At 36.4% G+C, this 22,906-nt stretch overlaps 1 protein-coding gene and 1 long non-coding RNA gene across 2 annotated transcripts; both read left to right on the top strand.

Annotated features, from left to right (window-relative positions):
• Positions 1-4,539: 4,539 nt before the first annotated feature.
• On the top strand, positions 4,540-6,771 carry LOC132044597 (uncharacterized). Its single transcript, XM_059435090.1, has 3 exons — positions 4,540-5,249; positions 5,466-5,736; positions 6,046-6,771. Exons 1-3 carry the CDS (start codon positions 4,540-4,542, stop codon positions 6,769-6,771), a joined length of 1,707 nt encoding a protein of 568 aa, XP_059291073.1.
• Positions 6,772-12,807: 6,036 nt separating this feature from the next.
• On the top strand, positions 12,808-21,966 carry LOC132044595 (uncharacterized). The gene is made up of 4 exons (XR_009412237.1): positions 12,808-12,929; positions 13,072-13,159; positions 17,526-17,613; positions 21,861-21,966. It is a non-coding gene; the product is annotated as an uncharacterized LOC132044595 (long non-coding RNA).
• Positions 21,967-22,906: the final 940 nt, after the last annotated feature.

Here is a 22,906-nt window from a genome sequence, read left to right as displayed (position 1 = left end):
TGTTATATTGTTATTAGTTGATAGTTGCATGTGGGTCTTATTGTGTTTATATGTATCAATTTGTTATTTAGTTTGATTCCTCCACATAAAAAAACATCAATCAAAGTTAGTTATTGTTCCTGATTTATACATGCATTGGGTCTTTTTGATGAAATCTTTTCTCTGTTACCAAGAACTAATTAATTAGTGGACTGTGCAATCAAGGTGCTTGATGATATGTCTGCAAAAGGTGTGAATCAGAACTTATGTATTTTGTTAGGCTTTTTACTCACGATTATGTACTGTTTTTGCGATGAAATGAAAATTACATTGCATTTGATTTAGTTATTCGCATCCATTATTACCCTGTGAAGTAAACCATGTTGGACAGGAGAACCTGTAAAGCTAGGCACTTGTTCAGTAACATGTTGAATCAAGAAATCAAGAAATTATACCTAAGTCTCATGGTTGCAGTAAATTATATTGCATTTGGCTTAGTTACTCGCGTCCATTAATGTTCCATTTTCATACATACCTTAAAACGATGTTACTACAATTGGAGAGCTATTAAGAAAAATGTGAAATTTGGTTTAATACAAAGAGCATCTACATGATAAACATACACAAACATACACATGTTGAAGAAAAGGGTTGTTCTTTTCATCCCATAATATGTCTCTATTCTAATAGTCAAAGTTTTACAAATTAAAATTGGTGGTGTATAATTCGATGGCTACATGCACATCACATGGCAAGAAAGAGGATTAATATATATGTCCTAGATTAGCTGATGATATCCTTGTGAATGTTAGATAGTCATAGTCTTGTGTACCAACATTAATTTTCGGACCTAAGGCTGCAATTTTTTAGTGCAACAGAACGTGATATAACAAAGCATCAAGTTAAATTATTCAGCTAATAACAAAGTCAGGAACAAATAAAGATGGTGGCTTGTTGAAGCTCAAATTCAAGAGCTCAGCTATGTACTTTTATGGCATTCAAACTAAAAACACAACGCAAAACTTGCATCAGGCTTTGTAGTTTGAAATTTTATGAGTCTCTTTTGCCATTTACGTGATAAAATAGCTTTTCCTCAGAGCTCGTGGCATGTACTTTTATGGAATTTATATTTTTTTCTTTAGTTTATTTGCTCTACTTGGTAGCTTTTATCTATACTTTTTCCTGTAGATAGGTCGGATATGAAATATAACTGTGAGATTATGCTCTAAAATCCAATGTTCCTTTGTTGGATTTGACGGTGAGCCAACCTTCTGTTCATTATTTTTTTCGCCCTAGAATTTAAGTCTTTTTTTTTTTTTTTTCACTTCAATTAGATATTCGGAAATATATATACTTCTTGTGGTTGTAAAAGTTGCCATCTTATCATTTTATCGAATTTTTCCACATTTGATCACCGATTTCTCTGATTTATGGCTGTTCTTAATTTGCATTGATCTTGAGATTTCTGAGATTTTGCGGATCACAATACTGTGGTTTGTCCTGTGCTATAGTCGTCTCAGTTTGTTGATGCTTTCATCCTTTCGATACTTTCAACGAAATTCCCCAGTAAAAGGAGAACATGTATGTCGTAATGAGAAATGGGCATCAAGAATCAGTCCTTTGCAAATATCATTGCTAGACTGAAGAAGTCAAGTTATTTGCTCAAACCCCGATCACTTTACCTGATGGTTGTGTCTCCGAAGGTTTGTGTTGGTATTATCAATGGTGTTACCACCAGTCCGTTTAATGAACGGGCCGTTTAGACTTCTGCTTGCGTAACTTCTAATTACTTTGATGATGCATGTGTAGGTCCCAATTCACTACAATACTATTTTTGATGATATGCGCTTTTAACTTATTTTGTCTTTCAAAATGGTATTCTGTTTAGAAGGTTAATTATCAGTCATAGTTTGTCAAATAATTAGTCTCAGGACATGGTATAAAAATAAATAGTGTTTTTTGGTAGGACGAGTTTCATGCATGGTACTATTCTATTACAGTACATGTCCTACTATGAATGAATTATTTTAGGTGGTGCAAACGATGCAATAGGTTATTTTACAAGGTGGAGAACATGACTTTTTAGCTGCACATGTAAGGAATCAAGATATCTTTCGCCTGCATAATTTTCTCCAAGAAATTTAGGCTTTTGTTTGGATCGCATAAAATTTTAAAAATGCCTAATGTGAGATCTAATTTCCCTGACTTTTTATTATTAATTTTTTTAATTGTTGAGGTGACTCGCTGCATTCCCTGACTCTTTATATGCTGGCGATTTACTTCTATAAGCTTTTTTAGTCACCATGCAATGTATCCGCCAATAGAGGCCTCTTGGGGAGGCTACTTGAGTTATGACAATGCCAGAAAAACTTCATATTTAGTTTTACAATCTGCTCGCCATTCTCAGTGAAGCAACTAACTTGCAACATCGTTCGAGCAGGAATATTCTCTTATGTCACACTGTATGGGAGAATCTCCTGAGGTTGGGCTAATATAGTTGACTAGAGAACCTTATTGACTATTTTTTTTTTTTTGGCAGTAAATTCACATTTATCACTTCAGAGGTTTTCAAATGAAAGAGCATCTGGAGGAAGGTGATGTGTAATTGACAGAAAGATGTGAAGGATCTGTAAATGTAACATTTGGACGAAATTACAACTGAAGGAAACAAAAGCTAGCTTTTAGACTTTCAGGTTGTGCAGAATAAGGATATAGGTTGTGCCAACACCATCCCTTCAGTTCTGGTAATAGACATTTGACCGTCGTTGAAGCTTGGATTGATCAATGAAGTAACTCGAATATCAAGATTGCAATAATTTTGTATCAAATTATGACTATGCTTGAGTACACTTGTCATTTTAATTTTATTTTATTATTTTGAGCGCTTGGAGGAAATCCAATAATTTTTTATAGAACAAAGTTGCATTCTGATGCAATCATTAGTTATCTTATCTAACATATCTTGTGTGTGGCATGTTTAGGTATATTCATTCAAGGCATCAAATGGTATTTATGGCTAATATTTGTCAGTACTATGGCTAATGGAGGAGTTTGAAGGCTGAACTGGTAATGTTATCAAATCACAATCAGGGGGTGAGATGATATTTGCTCTGCAATGTAGATGTTTTGGTAGCGAATTGGATGCTTATGGTCACACTTAATGTTCTCCAGGAAGCTCTAATTCCATGTATGGGATAAATTAAAGAGTTCTTTTGAAAAACTGCACAGATGTCTGAGGGATATGAGGCATAAGTGTTAGTGTCAAGTTTTTATGATGACAATTTTACTTGTGCAGGTATAATAATTGAATTGCACAAGGAATAATACGAGCCCACAAAACAGCCCCAACAAGATGGAAGCCCACAAAACAGCTCCAATGAGTAGCGGGCTCAATCAAGTGAAGCCTTCCCAACCCTAATGGAATAACGGCTCGCAACCAGCTGTACCAAATCATTCAAGAAAGGAAAAGATATCTTAGCATTATATTCCAGCAGTACACAAGTGTTCCAACGAAGGAAAGGGCATTTCCAACATTAAAAGGAAGATCTCATGAAGTGTAATAATCTTGTTGATTGATAATGTCGCCTCAACGCAAAAGGAAAAAGAAGCGACTTGTGACTCCCGACCTTATTCTTGGAAATAGGATTGTTAATTCCCTGGTTTCCAAGGATCAAAACCCTTAGGTTGATCTCTCGCGTGAAAAGCCTAAAACCTATAAAAGGGGTCGCTTCACAAACCAATAAGTTATGCTTTTTAGTCTCATTCTCTAATACTCTACTTTACTTTTCATAAACATTGTGTGTCCGAGTGATTTATAGTGTAAGAAAAAAGAAAGGAGAGTTATCATACGATTTGTGAGGCTTTGTATCAAAAAGATTAAGAGCGATTGAGTGTAGACGTAGAGCTCCATTCAAACCTCAAATTGTACCAAACCTTTAACAAAAGTCTGCCAGAGATCACCCTTACACCCAAGGGGACTGGACTAGGATTCACATTGAATCTGAACCAGTATAAAACTCTTTGTGTCATTTACCTTCTGCACTTTACGTTTAGTGTTCTCTGAGCAAACAGTCGACTACTGGTCTAACCTAGTCGACTGACAGAACGAAAAATTTACACCACCCCCCTCCCCCCCATCTTGCAATTTCAATTGGTATCAGAGCAAGGTTTCACTTTCAGTTGCTTAACCGCACGTGAGAAAAGATCATATGGCTGGATATCAAATCCCTGGAGCAATATTGCAAGATGGACACTCCACAACAAGGCCACCATACTTCAATGGTGAACACTATTGTCATTGGAAAGAGAGGTTCAAAATATTTGTGCAAAACGGATTATCAACACGGATCGTGATTAGAAAAGGCCCAAACCCATTCCAAACACTAGCACCGAAAACAAGGAAGACACGGAGATACTTCAACAATAGATGCGGAATCACATGACATTACCAAAGAACAACAAGAGACATTGCAAATAAATGCCAGGGCAATAGCCTTGCTCTACTGTGCAGTAAGTGGAGAGGAGTATGCCAAAATTTTAAATTGTGATACCGCCAAAGAAATGTGGGATAAGCTTGAGGTTACCTACGAGGGAACATCAAAGGTAAGAGAAACAAAAATTAATGCTCTAAGACACGATTATGAAGCCTTCATGATGAAGGACGATGAGAACATTGAATCAATGTTCGCAAGATTCAGCAAGATCATTGGAGAACTCAAATCCCTTGGAGTAACTTACACCAACTCTCAACAAGTAAGAAAGCTGGTTAGAAGTCTACCAAAAACTTGGGGAAAAAAAGCAATTGTCCTGGAAGATGAAAATCTGGATAAGTTCACTTATGATGAGTTAAGAGGAAATCTGATAGCATTTGAAAAAAATCACATTCAAAGATATCAGAAGGATGAAAAGAAGAAAGTGGTTGCTTTCAAGGCTCAAGTTGAAGAATCTGATGATGAATTTAAACAAGAAAAAGTTGCCATGATTTCCGTGCATGTGATAGAAGCCATGAGACAATCAAGAAATAATAGAAAAGGAAGCTCAAACTTTAGAAAAGGAAAGGCTTCCTTCGAAGCGATAAAGAATGATGGGAATTGTTATGAATGTGGAAAATATGGCCATGTCGCATCCGAATGTCCCGAGGCAAAAAAGAAACCAACTAGAGGTTATCAAAAACAAAGAGCTTTCGGCGGCTCGAGTGAAGATGAAATTTCGGATGAAGAATCGAAGAAATTGAAAATGTGTGTTTCATGGCTCTCGAAGAAAGCGACAAGGTAAGTTCCATCCCTCGCTCTAAATGTGAAGAGACTCAAGAATTATTAGATCAAACTCTTGTAGACCTAAATAATGTTTTTGATGAATATAGGAAATTGAAGAGAGAAAAAAGGGAGTGGGAGTCAAAATTAGAAATCTGCGAAAAAAAAAAAATCTTTCCAAAATGAAGTCTACAATTTACAATCCAAAATAGATATTTTACTAAAATCTTCCAGTCACAAGTCAAACCTGTTAACTGATGAAAATAAGTCAACTGGAAAAAAGGTTTTACCAATGATTGATAATCTTAGAGGGAAGACAACTGCTCTTTTAAAAATTGATAAGTCAACTAGATATTCTAAGTCGACTGGAAGAAAGTCTGGAATACATAGGTCAAACAATCCGTGTAAAGGAGAAGGAAAACTTTCTCAAACATGCTTCTGTTGTGGAAAACTTGGTCATGATTATCATAACTGTAGATTTCGTTTTTCAAATGCACCTGGATGGGTATGGAAACCTAAGAAAATTAATTGCGTTGAAACTAACCATCAAGGACCCAAGAACCCTTGGGTACCTAAACAAAAGTAAAAATTCTGTCTTGCGGCAGAACACCACAAGAAAAAGAAAAAGGGAAAATGGTATTTAGATAGTGCGTGTTCAAGACATATGACAGGCGACAAAAGTCTATTCAAATCAGTCGCTGACTTTAATGGAGGATTAGTAACCTTTGGAGACAACTCAACTAGAACGGTAATCGGTATTGGTACTATCACTTTTGATAATTCTTGTGACATTTCTAATGTTTGGTTGGTAAAGGTTCTTAAGTACAATCGTTTAAGTGTAAGTCAGCTATGTGACTCTGATCTTGAGGTAAGGTTTAGTAAAACAGGCTGTGTCATAGAGGACTCGTCTGGGATAAAAATTCTTCCTGGAAGCAGAAACAAAAATGTGTACACTCTGGACTCTATCAAAAATCCTACAGGTCATATATGTCTGGCTTCAATGGGAGAAGATCCATGGATGTGGCACAAGAAGCTTGGTCATGCAAGTATGCGCCTAATTGAGAAACTGGCAAGACATGATCTTGTAATAGGATTGCCAAAACTCAATTACACCAAAGATCATATATGCGACTCGTGTCAAAAAAGTAAACAAACTAGAAACTCTTTCAATTCAAAAGATATTGTGTCTACATCTAAACCACTGCAGCTACTCCATATGGATCTTGTTGGTCCTACTAGAACTGCTAACATTGGAGGAAAAAGGTATGCATTTGTTATAATAGATGATTTCTCTCGCTTCACCTGGGTAATATTTCTTGCTCATAATGATGATACTCTAAAGAATTTTAAGTTTTTCTGTGAGAAAGTTCAGCGTGAGAAAGGATATTACATCACGTCCATTAGAAGTGATCATGGAGGAGAACTTGAAAACAAGGCTTTTGAAGAATTTTGCAATGACCAAGGGTACACACACAATTTCTCCTCACCTCGATCTTCGCAACAAAATGGTGTGGTTGAACGGAAGAACAGAACCCTTTAGGATATGGCAAGAACGATGATCGTAGAAACAAACTTACCACATCACTTTTGGGCTGAAGCAGTAAGTACAACGTGTCATATTCTAGACAGATGTCTAATTAGACCAATTCTCAAGAAAACTCCGTATGAGCTCTGGACTGGTAAGAAACCAAATGTTAGTTACTTTCATCCTTTTGGATGTAAGTGTTTTGTTCACAATAATGGAAAGGAAAACCTTGGTAAGTTTGATCCTCGCAGTGATGAAGGTATATTTCTTGGTTATTCCCCTACTAGTAGATCCTATAGAATTTTTAATAAACGTACTCTATCTATTGAAGAATCTATTCATGTTGTATTTGATGATACTAATCACATGGCCGAGACAAGAAAAATTGCAGATGAAGAAGACAGTCAAATATCTACTGCGGTGGCTACAGGACCCGCTGAAGGAAAGGCATCCTATGAGTCGACTTCTGAAGCACCTCAGTCGACTGATGTTACTATTGGAACAATCCCAAACGAATGGAGAAGCGAACCTGACTATCCAAAGAAATTTATTATTGGAAACATCAGTGAAGGGATGAAAACTAGAGCATCTAGTAAGAATAATGTAAATCTTGCTCTTATCTCTCAATATGAACCAAAGAAAGTTGGTGACGCCTTAAAAGATGAAAATTGGGTAAAAGCTATGGAAGAGGAACTTGATCAGTTTGAAAAGAACAAGGTATGGAATCTAGTTCCCAAACCTGAAAATGTGTCAATCATTGGCACAAAGTGGGTATACAGGAACAAGCTAAATGAGGCCGGAGAAGTAGTTAGAAACAAAGCCCGACTTGTTGCTCAAGGATACTCACAACAGGAAGGAGTTGACTATGATGAAACATTTGCTCCTGTTGCTAGGTTGGAATCCATTTGAATTCTGCTTGCATATGCCTCTTTTAAGAAATTCAAACTTTTGCAAATGGATGTCAAAAGTGCTTTTCTAAATGGGTTCATTGAAGAGGAAGTATATGTCAAACAACGGCCAGGCTTTGAAAATTCAAAATTTCCCTATCACGTTTTTAAATTAACTAAGGCTTTATATGGTCTTAAACAAGCTCCTAGGGCATGGTATGATCGATTAAGCTCCTTCTTGGTAAGTCACGGTTTTCTCAGAGGAAAGATCGATACAACACTTTTTATTAAACGATCCTCCTTAGGCAATCTCATTACACAAATTTATGTTGATGATATTATTTTTGGAAGCTCTAACCCTTCTATGTGCAAGGAATTCTCTGATCTTATGCAAAGCGAGTTCGAAATGAGTATAATGGGAGAATAAAAATTCTTCTTGGGACTACAAATTCATCAAACTGACAGTGGAATATTTATCTGTCAAGCAAAGTATGCCAAGGAACTCGTTCAAAAATTTGGAATATCTGACTCAAAGGCTATGGGAACTCCAATGAGTCATATTTGTACTCTTGATAAGGATGAGGTAGGAAAACCTGTTGATGAAACTAAGTATCACGGTATAATTGGCTCATTGCTTTACCTAACTGCCAGTCGACCGACTCGTATATCATGTTTAATGTGTGCAGGTGCTAGATTCCAAGCTGCTCCAAAGGAATCTCATCTTACCGCTGTCAAGCGTATTATTAGATACCTTCATGGAACAACTAATTATGGTTTATGGTACCCTAACACAAATGGTTTTACACTTGAAGGTTTTTCAGATGCAGACTTTGCAGGTGATAAAGATGATAGAAAAACTACCAGTGGCACTTGCCAGTTTCTAGGAAAGCTCTTATTTCCTGGAATAGCAAAAAACAGGGATCCGTCTCTCTCTCTACCACTGAGGCTGAATATATTGCTGTTGGTCAATGCTGTACACAGCTAATTTGGATGTCTTATCGACTAAGTGATTATGACTTGTTTTTTAAACCTATCAAAATTTTCTGTGATAATCCGAGTGCTATCTGTCTGTCCAAAAATCCTGTGCATCATTCTAGGACCAATCATATAGATATTAAGCATCATTTTATCAGAAATCATGTTGCTCAGGGAGATTTTGAAATAGTTTTTGTTAACACAGAAAACCAACTTGCTGATATTTTTACTAAGCCTCTTCTTGAAGAATGTTTCTGCATGCTAAGAAGATCCTTGGGAATTATTGAAAAATCTGTCTAAATATTTTGTAGATATCTAGGCCAAAATTCTCGGCTAATCAATTCTTTGCCATAAATTGCTTGTCTTTTCCAATCATAACCGTCACATCCTCCCATATTTACCTCCCCTTTTTACCTTCCCCATAAAACCCTATTTTTTCTATCCGCAAACCCCTTTCATCTTCTTCTCCATCTTTCTCTGCAAACCCTTCCATCTGTACTCTCCTCTCTCCAATGGCTAAAACTGCGAAAACCCCTCTTCTTTCCACACGCCAAAGCTCAAGACTCAAGGAAGTCAGTAAGAGCCTCTCTCCTGCCCCTCATAACACCATAACCTCCAGTGACTCCTCTTCCTCTGACGCCTCCAACTCTGTTCCCATTTGCAATCTTGGAAAGCGAGCCTCTGCTGATGCTGCATGCTCCTCCTCCTCCAAGAAACTCAAAACCATTACTGATAAGCCCCTCGTTCTTCGCAAAAAATTTTGGGATGACCACCATCAAGAACTCTTCTCGTCTCTTGCAGACAAAACCATCGTCTCTGGTAGGATTGTTGATCTTGACCATATGCTCTCTCTGTGTTGTAAGGTAAAACCATTTTTTGTCTATCAAGGTTGGGAAATTTTTTTCAAAACCCCTCCTCATATGTATGAAACCCCTGTTCGTATGTTTTATGCTAATCTCCGGTCTTCTAAGGTTAATGAACTCGAAACCATGGTTCTTGGTACCCATATTGTGCTAAATTGCTCTGTCCTTGACTCTATTCTTGGCTGCACCTATTCTGGTTTTTTCGAACTACCAAAAAATTCCTGGCCTGAATCTCTTGAAGTGTCTTTTGATGATGTTAAGAAAACTCTTTCAAATTCCACCTCTGTTCCTGCTCAAATTGGTCCATCCAACATCTCTTTTGAGGCCGTGTGCTGGCTCATATGGTTGCTACTACTGTTGTACCTCGTGATGGGTCCTACTCTACTATTTCCCAACATGATGCTATCTTTGCCTTTTGCCTTCTCTCCAAAAAGAAAATCAATTTGTCCTCTGTCATTATCAACTATATGATTGAGTGTGCTTCCAATCCTTCTAGCCTTCCTTACGGTATGCTCATCTCTTGCATACATGAAGTCCACAAAATTGATTTAGTCGACTATCCCATTACTCTGGTTAAGCAGTGTTACAACTCGAGGGCATTTGGTAGCATGGGGTATGTTTTGAGCAATGATTCTTGGATGCTAAAAGACGTCTAGGCATCTCACTGTCCTTCCACCAAAGCGAAAAAATCAGACCCTTCTGTTGTCTCTTCCGAATGTTATGCAGAACTTCTCGCCAAACTTTCCTCCATGGATGACAAAATTGAGTCCATCAAAGACTTAATGGCATCCACATTGTTTCAAGTCGAGAAGATTCGTGATACAACTAAGGAGACGGGTGCTGATGTTTCTAAGCTGCGGGTCAAAATGGATGCTATTGTCAAGGAAGCGGTCAAACTGTCCGCCAAGCTTCAAGCCAGTGTTAGCGCCATGCCTGAACGTCTTACTACTCCGTTGACTGAAATGAAGGATTCTATTGTCAACACATTAGCCTATTTCCTTCGTCGTCCAGTCTTCCGCCGCCAAGAATAGTTTTTATTTGGTTGCTTTGTTTGGTCTGTTTAAACAATGTTTTTTTGTGGGACTTATGTTTGGATGTGTTTATGCTGCGTTTTAGTTTAATCCTTTTGTGCTGTTTGGTTTTGCATCTTATCCATGCTATAAGTGTATATATATATGTGTTTGCTGTTTCCTTGCTTTTATTTTTGAGTGATGCCAAATGGGGAGAACTAGGCAGTCAATTGTTCAGGTAGAGCCTACAAAAGACTAGTCGACTAGTCAGGGGGAGCCTCCACCTATTCAGGGGGAGCATCCGTTATAGGGAAGTTGACTACATATTATTTAAAATTGTCATCCTCAAAAGAGGGGAGATTGTTAGTGTCAAGTTTTTATGATGACAATTTTACTTGTGCAGGTATAATAATTGAATTGCACAAGGAATATTACGAGCCCACAAAACAGCCCCAACAAGATGGAAGCCCACAAAACAGCTCCAACGAGCTGGGCTCAATCAAGTGAAGCCTTCCCAACCCTAATGGAATAACGGCTCACAACCAGCTGTACCAAATCATTCAAGAAAGGAAAAGATATCTTCAGCATTATATTCCAGCAGTACACAAGTGTTCCAACGAAGGAAAGGGCATCTCCAACATTAAAAGGAAGATCTCATGAAGTGTAATAATCTTGTTGATTGATAATGCTGCCTCAACGCACAAGGAAAAACGATACTTGACTCCGTACCTTATTCTTGGAAATAGGATCGTTAATTCTGTTTCCAAGGATCAAAACCCTTGGGTTGATCTCTCTGCGCGAAAAGCCTAAAACAGCTATAAAAGGGGCTGCTTCACAAACCAATAAGTTATGCTTAGTCTCATTCTCCTAATACTCTACTTTACTTTTCATAAACATTGTATGTCTGAGTGATTTATAGTGTAAGAAAAAAGAAAGGAGAGTTATCATACAGTTTGTGAGGCTTTGTATCAAAAAGATTAAGAGCGATTGAGTGTAGACGTAGGAGCTCCATTCAAACCTCAAATTGTACCAAACCTTTAACAAAAGCTGCAGAGATCACCCTTGCAACCCAAGGGGACTGGACTAGGATTCACATTGAATCTGAACCAGTATAAAACTCTTTGTGTCATTTACCTTCTGCACTTTACGTTTAGTGTTCTCTGAGCAAACAGTCGACTACTGGTCTAACCTAGTCGACTGGCAGAGCGAAAAATTTACAATTCACACCCCCCCCCCCATCTTGCACTTTCAATAAGTTCATGGATTTAACAGAAGAGGACAATTTCCTTATCTTAAATTTAATACTTGCAAAAATATACTAACACTCTGATTTTATTTTATTTTTACTTTATCTTCTTTTGGTAAATAAGAGAGCCATCAATATTGGCAAATCAAATATTAGTAGGGGAAGAACAAGCCGTGTAGGTAGTGAAATTGGTACTTCCTTTTTATAAACGAGTTTTTTTGGAGAGTTTTTTTTTTTCCCCCCTGGATATCCTGCAACTTTGATGAAGGTAAAGAAAAGATCAACTTTTTCATTTGATTGTTTGCCTTCTGTATAATTTTTTTCATCTCACTTCAATTTTATTTTTTCCACGTGTACAAATTGGGTGAGTTTTTCTCCAAATCATTCATCAACTTAGTTCAGAATGATTTCTTTTGATTTTGTCAATAGATTAAAATAGAAACTTTTCAGGTCTTCCCTCTATGTATTATGATTTTTCTGCTTCCATATCTAGATGCATGAGAACTCCATATTTCTTAATCTCATGTGGCGGTGTGTGTTCTTTGTTGCTATTAATTATATTCACTACTAAAAAAACAGGTTTTACCGACCTCAAAAAACCGACCTCAGTTGAGGTCGCAAAAAAAAAAACCGACCTCATGAGGTCGGTAAAGTCGTAATATTTATTTTTTAATTTTTTTAAAAATAAACCGACCTCATGAGGTCGGTAATATTGTACCAAAATTTGAAAAAATAATGTACCGACCTCACTAGGTCGGAAATTTATTTGATGACAAATATTATAACTTTATTTTTAATTTAAAGAATACGGCCTCACGAGGTCGGTATTATTTTAAATAAAAATAAAATTATTAAATATACCGACCTCGTGAGGTCGGTATAATCGATCAAATAAAATTCACCGGACCCAATAATTAAACTCTTCTACCTCGTTCAATCTCTCTTTTCCTCTCCCCTCTCCCCCGTTCTCTCCCCTCTCTCTCTCTAACCCTAGAAACTCCGGCGATGCCACCACCATTCCTACCGGTCACCCCGCGTCGCCGCCGTCCCTACCCATTGAAAAAAAAAATACTACTTCTTCCAGATCTCTCCCCATTTTTCTACGCTCTCAAAGTTTCTTCACTTCATTTTCCCCATATCTCACGCCCTTCTCTTCTTCCAATGCTCTCCACCTTCATTTTCCATCTTCTAGGTAAGCCCTAATTTCTCCTTTGATTCACTAATTTCCTTTCTCATTTTAATTCCCAAAGTTACTTCCCTTTTTTGTTACTCTAACTAAAATGTTAAAGTCTTGGAAGAATTGACCTTATTTTTTTTCCTTTTCTTTTCTCGAGTTGTTTGTGCTTGATTTAGGAGATCATTGTCTTTGCCTCTATTGACAATGACTTTGACGATCGGTAGACAACATCCTTAATCTTTCTGGTGTGTATTTTCCTATCTCAAAATGTGCTTTCTCTATTTCAATTGTTGAATTGATGCTTAATGTAATTTGGAATGAACTTTATTTAAGATTTAGTTTTTGTCTTCTCTTTTTTGTACAAGTTTTATTTTTACATTGACATAGTGTGTCATTAGTTGATTTTAGACTAATATTTGAAATATAAAAGAAAATAATTAATGGTATGATTAAAGTTGTTGAATTGTAAAAAAAAAAAAATGTGATTGGTTGAGAAGTGTTTGTATGATTCTTTTCTTTATGAAAATTCAAGAATAAAAGAATCTGATTTTTATGTGGTTTTGAGGTAAAGGATGGAAAAAGTAAATAAATATCATTATTGATGGTTTAGAACATGGACTAGCATGGAGTGTTTCTTAGATTAAATTGTCCTAGTTAATTTTTCATGATATGAGTTTTAGCTATTAATTTGCTAATTAGGAAAGCTGGTGATTTGGGTTTTGAACATTGAATTAAATTAAACATTGAATTTGATCCCTAACAATTTAAAATTTGGTGTTATTTGTGTAGATGGAATCTCGTAATTGGATGTACAATAGGACAAACGAAAATCGAGGGGGGATGAGCCAAGAATTTATAGACGGTGTCGATGCTTTTGTTGACTATGCAATGACACTTGAAACTTTTCTAAGTCATGGCTTGGTTAGGTTCCCTTGTGTGATATGTCAATGTAGGAATTACGAGAAACCGAGAGATTGTTAGGCTTCATCTCTACAAAAACGGCTTTGAAAAAGATTATACAGTGTGGACTAGTCATGGAGAAACGGATAGTAGTTTTGGTAGATTTCAAAACTTTGTTGTTGGTGAAAGTAGTAGGGCGGTGGAACCTAATGTCCAAAATTCTAGAATGCATGACATGGTTCAAGATGCTTATGGGATGCATTCCGATTTTGAATCCGGTAACCATGGTGAAGAAGCTCCAAATGAAGAAGCTAGTCATTTTTTTGAACAATTGAAAAAGGCTAGTCGGCCTTTATATGAAGGGGAGTCCCCACTCTCAATTGTCTATTCTTTGTTAGATTATTAAGCATCAAAGCAGATTGGAATGTTCCTCAAGGTGCAATGGATCTTGTGATTGGCCTTATACATGAATTAGTTGACCCGAAATTAGAGATACTGAAAATTACTATAAGGCAAAGAGACTAGTGTCTAAGTTAGGACTCTCGTCGATGAGAATTGATTGTTGTGAAAATGGATGCATGTTATACTATAAGGATGATGAAGGTCTAGAATCTTGTAAGTTTTGTGGAAGAGCTCGTTTTAAGCGGACTCGTAGCGGGAAGAGGGTTGTCGTTAAGGCGATGCATTACTTACCTCTTATACCAAGGTTAAAGAGGTTGTACGCATCAAATAGCTCCGCTCCTCATATGAGATGGCACAGTGAAAATAGAAGGCCGCTGGTGTTATGTGTCATCATCGGACGGAGAGGCTTGGAAACATTTTGACACAACATATCCAAACTTTCTTTTTGAACCACGAAACATTAGGTTGGGTTTATGTTCCGATGGATTCACTCCACATTCTATTTTCTCACTGCACCATATTCTTGCCTTTTTTTCTTAACACCATATAATCTTCCACCTGAGTTGTGTATGACTAGTCCATATATATTCCTTAATTGCATCATTCCTGGCCCACGTAATCCAAAAGTTTTGATTGATGTATACTTGCAACCTTTGATTGATGAGTTGAAAATGTTGTGGGTTGAAGGGGTTGAGACGTTTGACGTTTCTCTTAACGAAATTTTAATTTGCGGGCCACTTTAATATGGACTATTAATGATTTTCCTACCTATGGGATGTTGTCGGGTGGATACTGCTTTGGAAAGTTGCTTTGTCCTTCTTGCATGGAGAATACTAAATTGTTCACTTTAAAGCATGGCAAAAAAAAATTCATGGTTTGATTGTCACCGTCAATTCTTGCCAATGGATCATGAGTTTAGGAGTATGAAAAATGCATTTAGGAAGAACAAAATTGAACGAAACTATCCACCTCCAAGACTTTCAGGAGAGGAAATTTGGGAGAGGGTTGAGAACTTTCCGAAAGTTACAACAGTACAAGTTCGATGGATATGGGGTTGCACATAACTGGACCAAACAGAGCATATTTTGGGAGTTACCATATTGGAAGGATAATCTTCTCCGGCATAATCTTGATGTTATGCACATTGAAAAAAATTACTTTGATAATTTATTCAACACAGTAATGGATGTCAAGGGCAAGACAAAAGATAATCCGAAGGCAAGATTGGACTTACGGGGAATATTGTATGCGTAAAGAGTTATGGTTACGGGACAAAGGAACGGGGTCTTGAGCCTAAGGCTAGTTATTCATTCACAATGGATCATAAGCGAAAGATTTGTGAATGGGTTAAGAACTTGAAGATGCGATGGGTATGCATCAAATTTGGAAAAACGTGTTGATATGGCGCAAGGAAAGTTACATGGGATGAAAAGCCATGATTGTCATGTTTTCATGGAAACTTTACTCCCTATTGCATTTAGTAGCTTGCCTGCCCGAATCTGGAAGCCTATGACAGAAATTAGTTTGTTCTTCAAAGACTTGTGTTCCAGTACGTTGAGGGTAGACAACCTGGATCGGATGCATCAGAATATTCCTGTAATAACAAGTAAGTTGGAGAAAATTCTTCCACCGGGGTTCTTCGATGTGATGGAACATCTTCCAATTCACCTTGCGGAGGAAGCTCGACTCGGAGGCCCAGTTCATTGTCGTTGGATGTATCCCTTCGAGAGGTAATAGGTGTAAATTTTTATTTATTTCTCTCTACCAATTTATTTTTAAAAATTCACGCTTAAAATAATATTATGCAGAACTATTGGCAAGTCTAAACGGGGTATTAAGCAGAAACATAGAGTTGAAGGATCAATTTGCGAAGCCTATCTTGCTAAGGAAACGACTCATTTCTGTTCTTACTACTTTGGGGATGATGTGGCATGCTTGCGAAACGGACGATCGGCATTATGAAGGAGGTGAGAATGATGCTTTAGCGAAGCCGATATCAATCTTCAATCGACCTGGTTCGGGTTCAAAAAAACGTACAAGAGAATTTAATGATATGGAGTCTAAATCTGCATCGATACATGTCTTGCTGAATTGCTCGGAAGTTCAACGATATTATGAGTAAGTTGTTATTATTTTGCACTAACTATCCAAGTACAAGGCATAACAACTAACTCAAACTCCATTTTGTCGGACAATTACTTTGTGCATTTAAATGGCGTTGAAAAAGTGTACGACCAGTTTGGGAAGTGGTTTAACGATTATGTAAGTGTTACAACCTTTTCACAAAGCTAATATAATTTAAAAAGTGCACATTATATTATTGCTAACTTACTATCTCTTAACTATTAATAGGTTTACAGTACAGAATATGGTTACCATGACCAACTTTTAAAGGACATATCTTGGGGACCCGGTATGGTCTATTCTATGGACAAATATGTGGTAAATGGTTTCAAATTTACTACCGAAGAACGATCTAAGCATATGAAAACTAACAACAGCGGGGTTTGGGTTAAAGGTAGGGATGGAAACTAGCCGGGGTCGATTATTATGGTGTAATTAAGGAGATCCTAGAACTGGAATATTCTGGTGGTGGCAAAAAAAGAATTGTACTTTTTCGGTGCAAGTGGTTTGATCCAACCCCAAATAGAGGTACAAGGGTACTCGAGCAGTATAACATCATAGAAGTAAACCACACGAGGGAGTATGCGGCTTATGATCCTTTCATTATTGCACAAAATGTTAGACAAGTGTACTATGCTCCTTATCCCTTGCGTCCAGATAAGTACGCTTGGTGGGTGGTAATTAAAGTCAAGCCTGTGGGTCGAGTGGAAGTGGAGAATGTGTTGCCTGTTGCGTTCCAGGATGACGACATATCAGTTGTTCACCAAACAGTTGACAATGAGTTAGAAGATGATTTAGAGCATGCAGAACACATATTGGAAGAAATAAATGCAGAAGAAATTAATGCAGAGGTGAATGAATGTAATAATGAAAACGAAACAGGCGATGAGGAAGAATGGTCAGAAGAGGGAGATGGGGATGGGAATGAGGATTAATAGCAATTAGTAAGTATTTTTTTATACTTACATATTTTCTTTACATGTTTGAAATTAGTAGTTGATTGTTTACTTCCTATTTATAGGTTCTATCTGGAATGGTTTTGCTTTATTACTCGGTTTTCGAATACTATCAGTGTTTTGAAGTTGGCAACTTTTACGAAATTACATTTTTCTGTGTCTTTATTGTTCCTCCTTAACCTTTTAAAAACATCCTTATGTTGATTCTTTCTCTTTTGTTTCCTTTCAGATACCTCAACGAAGACATTCTTTGAGCCATTTCGACATTTTAGAGATCTGAGAGGGGTAATGCACTTGACAATCTTGACGGTGTAGTGGTACGTTTTATGAATTTTCCCTGTTTTATAATTTTACCTTGCTAATCCTATTGAGGCAGACTAACATAACTAGCAAGCATGTAGAAATTATGAACTTGACAAAATGGTAGTGACCTGATGTACATTAGTTAATGTTAGACAAACCTGCAAATTGCCTGCATTTACATGCGATGTAGTGAATGTTTACTTGTTGACTGATTTGCTACGACTGTGGTTACTGCTTTTTGCATGGATGTTGAGATCTATCTGGATTTTTTATTCTTTTAGATTTCTTGCGGTGTTAATAGGATAACAAAAAGAATTTAAGTCTTAACAATTTTCTAAAGTATGTCATGCATTTAACATAATCTTGTGCTTGTGTGTCAATTTTGTCATGTTGCTTTGTCAAAGTCCACTAGGCTTTTTGGGCCTAAGGCTAGTACTAAATTACCATTCTCCCTTAGGAATAGCCACCGGAGACTTCTTGAGTGTTTGGAATAGCGATCGATTCGTTATTCTTAACTGGATGAAATTTTTAGCATTATCTACAATAACCAAGCTACCATACACCTTATCTCCTTGTATGATGACATGGTGAACAATATACACCAATATGTTTGTTAAATTCTTATCATTGTACAACGGAATTACAAAAAGCCATTCCTATGCTTCACCTCTAAAATTTTTTTTTCCCCATTAAAAATCATCCTTTACATTGTTACGGATATTTCCCATATCTTAACAACTTTAGATGGAGATACAAAGTTGTTCTCCTCATTAGCAAGACTCATTGTTATATCTCTTTCTTGTTGCAAGTTTTCTTGAAGTTACTATCCTAATAGAAAAAAAAACGAGGGAAGAATTATCCCCGTTTTCGTTCATCTTGTTGTTGAATACCAAGCTTTCCGACACGTGCCCCATTCTAGTTCTTTGAGAATGAGTTCTTATGCGTAGTAGAAACTTAGCATATGTTTTGAGAATGAGTTCTTATAAAGTAGTAGCCTATCATTTTCTCCCAATTCGGCATGAAAGTTTCCCACCTTTGGTTAGCTTTTGTCAAGTAGCATTTACTATTTTTTGCATATTGGTAATTGCATACTTTTTTGCTTGTTTGCTATGTTCTTAAGCGTGCTTTAAAATTGATTTTGCAAAAGCCTATGTTTTTCTTGGTCGCTAAAATTAAATTTTGCTGGTCGAAGCTATTTTATCTTTGCACAGAACCAACTGATGTAAATTTATGTGTTTTCTTTGTTGAGAAGAGCATGCTAGCTCATTGTTGTAGATTGTTCCATTCAATCTGATTTTATAAGGAAAAAAATTGACATCCAGCCTCTATGGCGATTGCTATTTCTTTTTTCTTGCGCCATGTTCCGTCTGTAAATCTGACTCTTTGAAAGTTCTGTGTCTATTGATTTTTCATGCAATCATTTGTACCTATTCTGATTGTGCATTGATTTGGTTCGGTGCTTCTATTCTTTGAAAAAGATTATCAGAAAAATGGAGTTTTTGAAAAGAAAAAGAAATCCAGTTTATCATTTAGATGAAAAATATTGGTGCTTCTATTGCTCTTTCCCTTGAGTTCTATTTGAATTCTTTTCTCCTCTTGCTTGGTTTGTTGGAAAATATCACATGAATGCATTTGTAGTTGAGATTTTCTTTCCAATTTCTAAATTTCTCAGTTTTTGAGTATTTCTCTTTTTGGATTTTCACATGCATGTTAGTGCATTATTCTTCTGTGTAGGTCACTGTTTTTAGAGTTAGTCGTGCAATCTTTGTTTGTCATTGCACTTTCTTTATCTATTATCACAATCTTATTTCTTTCTTAACCTGCAGGAGGTACCACTTTTTACTCTGATTTATGTTTTCCACCAGCAGGAGGTACCTCCCTTTTGCTACTTGAAAAGGAAATCTTTTTGCATTATCGGATGAATGCCCGATCCCCTTCACAATTTTGTTTCTCCTGTAAATTAATCCAGTGAACTTGTAAATGAAAAAAAGAATGCATTAATTTTAAGAATGACTTGATACAGGCCATAACAACATTTTGTGGCGGTGGTGGTTGATCATTAAGGGAGGATGAACTACAGAGGAAGAGTATACTAGTTATGACATCTATAAAGTTTTGTGACACTTAAACTATACCAAAATGTCGAGTTCACATTCCAAGTTTAGAGGTTAAAGAGTGTGCACAAAAAAAATTTATGATTAAATATACCGTTTGTTGATTTTTTTTCTTTTAGTAAATATTTACATCTATAAAGTTTTGATGTTTCATCTTGGATTGGTTCACAAACAAAAAATTAAAACAAACATTTTATGAAGCAAAAAAAAAAAATGAAATGTTAGTATTTTGTTCTTCCAAGACTTTTAACAAAAAAATGAAATTTTAGTATTTTGATGGCCTCTCTCAAATGGAGTCTTATTATGACTTTAGAAAAAATGATGGTATTTTCATTATGTGAGCGTTCCTTTTACTTTATTGAATCATTGATGGTGAGTTAATGGTTGGGTTTGACTTGCATAACTAGGCCGAGAATGGTGGTGGTTTTTGGGATGGTTTAGTGATGAAGAAGAGATAATTATTAGAGCATTTTAAAGACACGGATTATATATATTTAATTAACAAAAAGAAAAGATTTGCATTTAACAAAATTTAGATATTTTTTTTGGAGGGGTGTGTGGGTGATGGGTTACACACCTTTACGTGTTTATCGAACTTTGTGAATTATGTATTTAATTTGAGGTGTGAGATTTCGTGCTTGTGTCAACTCGCTTATATATATAGTTTAAGTGTATTTGATGTATTTTGCAATATATTTTGTCTTGATGTTTGAAGAAAAAAAAATGAAATGTTAGTATTTTGTTATACATGAAATTTTAGTATTTTTGATTCTCTATAGTTTATGTGTTTTAACAAAGCTTCTTTTACTTTATTATCACAAGTTATATGACTTGCATAACTAGTGATTTTCTTTTACTAATTCATATAAAATCGGATATATATATCATTTTCTGCTAGATGCAATATATGTGATATATATTTGGAGGGGTGTGTGGGTGAAGGGTTCTTTACGTGTTTAAAAAAACTTGTGTGAATTATGTATTTAATTATGAGGAGATCGGCTTGTTTCAAGCTTATATATGGTTGTGTGTGCAATATATTCTTGTGATGTTTAATGAGTTCGGTGTTTCTCGGATGCGAAGTTTGTGTTTTAACAAAGCTTCACCATCCAAAAATATTTTTGCTTAGTGATTTTCTTTTACTAATTCATATAAATCGATCGTAGATCGAAAGCAATCAATAGCATATGATTCTTCTTGAGGCTTTCATGATTTGAAGAGCCATTTCTTCTTCTTCTTCTCAATAGCCTTGTGCCATTGCACCATAAATATTCTTGCGGTTCTGGCGTAATTTGTTTTTCTTTGTCTTTTCTTCAGTTTCTTCAGTTCTTTGAAATTTCTTAAATGAACTGTAGTTTCATTGTGTGCTTATTGTTAAATGCTAAACTTTACCGTTCTTTGTATTCTTTGGTGGTATAAACTTTCTTCTTCTTTGCATGAATTAGATTTCCTTGGTTCTTTAAAGCGTAACTGTTCTTGCTTCTTAGTATTTGCATTAGGATCATGTTGCGCAAACAGTTGCTTTTTTGAAGTATAAATTGCAAGTTGACGAAGTAGCATGTGAAACCTCGTTGCTGATTTTTAAAAACACTCTGCACCTCTTGAGTTTGCTTCTTTGTATTTGAATTAGACTCAGTAATTTGAACATTCGTTGTTTGTTGCGGCATGAACATTCGGAGATTAGTCTCAATAATTTTTCCACAATATTAGTGCATCAATATTCCTTAAATCTCGATGCGAAAGGAGGTATTCCATTCTCTCTTTCCTTAATATTATTTCATCATTTCTCTCAATTTTCACTATCAATTTTTCTTACGCAAACTTTTTATTTTGTTTTTCGAATTTATATGTTAGAGTAGATGCAACATTTTACAATATCAAATTAATAATGTTTAGATTCTTTGCATAGTCAATTGATGAAGTTAGCAACCACTTTAAAAAAAAGGAACAAAAAAGTAGCACATGGCAAAACATAATTTTATTTATATTAATATGATCGCTAGAAAATGTCATAAACGTAAAATGCTTGATTTGTAGTAGAGTATACAATGATAAAGTGTATTACGGTAACAAATATGTATTACTACTAGTATGTATTTCTTTTCTATTAATTTATATTTGCGATACTTATATATATTATTGTATAGATGGCAGGTGAAAAGGGGGGTAAGAAAACAAAGAAGGCTAAGGAGACGGGGGTTCCCCAGAGACCATCACAAAACCTTGTGATTAGAGATAGAAGCCCGTCGCCACGTCACCACGCGGTGCTCCATTGCCTTACGATCCCCTTATGAATGACATTGCATATAGTCTTCCACCTCCATATAGCTTTGGTCGGCCCTATATGGCTCCCGCGTGGCTGTACCGAGGCGCCTCCCCAGCCCCCTCGATGATGTCCCACCGAGTTATCCTACCCCACGAGGGCTTCACTCGGTATACTTCGGATCTCGGCGGGCTACGTCTAGTGGTACTCGACGGCCGCTCCTGGCCGACCGCATCACATCATTCTTCATCATCTACTGAACAGTACGAGATTACGGGTCCTGACCTTCGAGAAAATAGTTCTCCGCCTCACACTCCTACCGCGAATGAATTACCTGGAGGTGTACGTGCTCCACAACTGGAATCTTATGACTCATCAGGGCGACTCATCATCGAGCCTGCGGGATACGGGTATGAGTTTCCTTCTGCTAGGTTATTTTTTTGTTTATGTTTTTTTTTTTTAAAGCAAAGTCCACTAGGAATTTTTGGTGCCTAGGGCTAATTTTATAAATGTTTCTCAAAACAAGCAAATAAAGAGTCTTTACAAATGTAGCCAAGCTGGCTAATAAAAAATGCAAGAATTAAACTAACGACCAACTTAAGTCTTAGTGATGTCCTAAGTTGGTTCTAGAAATTTGTAAGAGATAAGTGAAACTAGATAAAAATCTGACATCAATGCTCTTAAAAACCAGATTTTGACCAATAGATGGCCTGAACATTAATTCTAGGAACTGTGCTTTTGCATTGCTGCAGCTGCTAAAAGTTTGCATGAATCGTCTCATCATGTGATAAACCAAATCTTGTCCAATTATGGCCCAAGTCAACTGCATTATATTATGTATCTTCCATAATGTTTGATAGCTGCTGCTTGCCTTGATAAACTGCTGCAATAAGTATCGGCTTGACTCATACCATGAAATCACCTAATTTG

This window comes from Lycium ferocissimum, unplaced genomic scaffold (assembly GCF_029784015.1).
Source record: "Lycium ferocissimum isolate CSIRO_LF1 unplaced genomic scaffold, AGI_CSIRO_Lferr_CH_V1 ctg4992, whole genome shotgun sequence".
Classification (NCBI taxonomy): Eukaryota; Viridiplantae; Streptophyta; class Magnoliopsida; order Solanales; family Solanaceae; genus Lycium; species Lycium ferocissimum.
The sequence above is the reverse complement of the archived record's forward strand: the minus strand, read 5'-3'. Positions and strand labels throughout refer to the sequence as shown.

Bases quoted from the DNA above. Each gene is read 5' to 3' on its own strand.
- LOC132044597 (XM_059435090.1), top strand. From the start codon at position 4,540: ATGTGGGATAAGCTTGAGGTTACCTACGAGGGAACATCAAAGGTAAGA. The intron at 5,250-5,465 runs GTAAGTTCCATC...AAAATCTTCCAG, and splicing joins CTCTCGAAGAAAGCGACAAG to TCACAAGTCAAACCTGTTAA. The intron at 5,737-6,045 runs GTATGGAAACCT...TGGTTGGTAAAG, and splicing joins TTTCAAATGCACCTGGATGG to GTTCTTAAGTACAATCGTTT.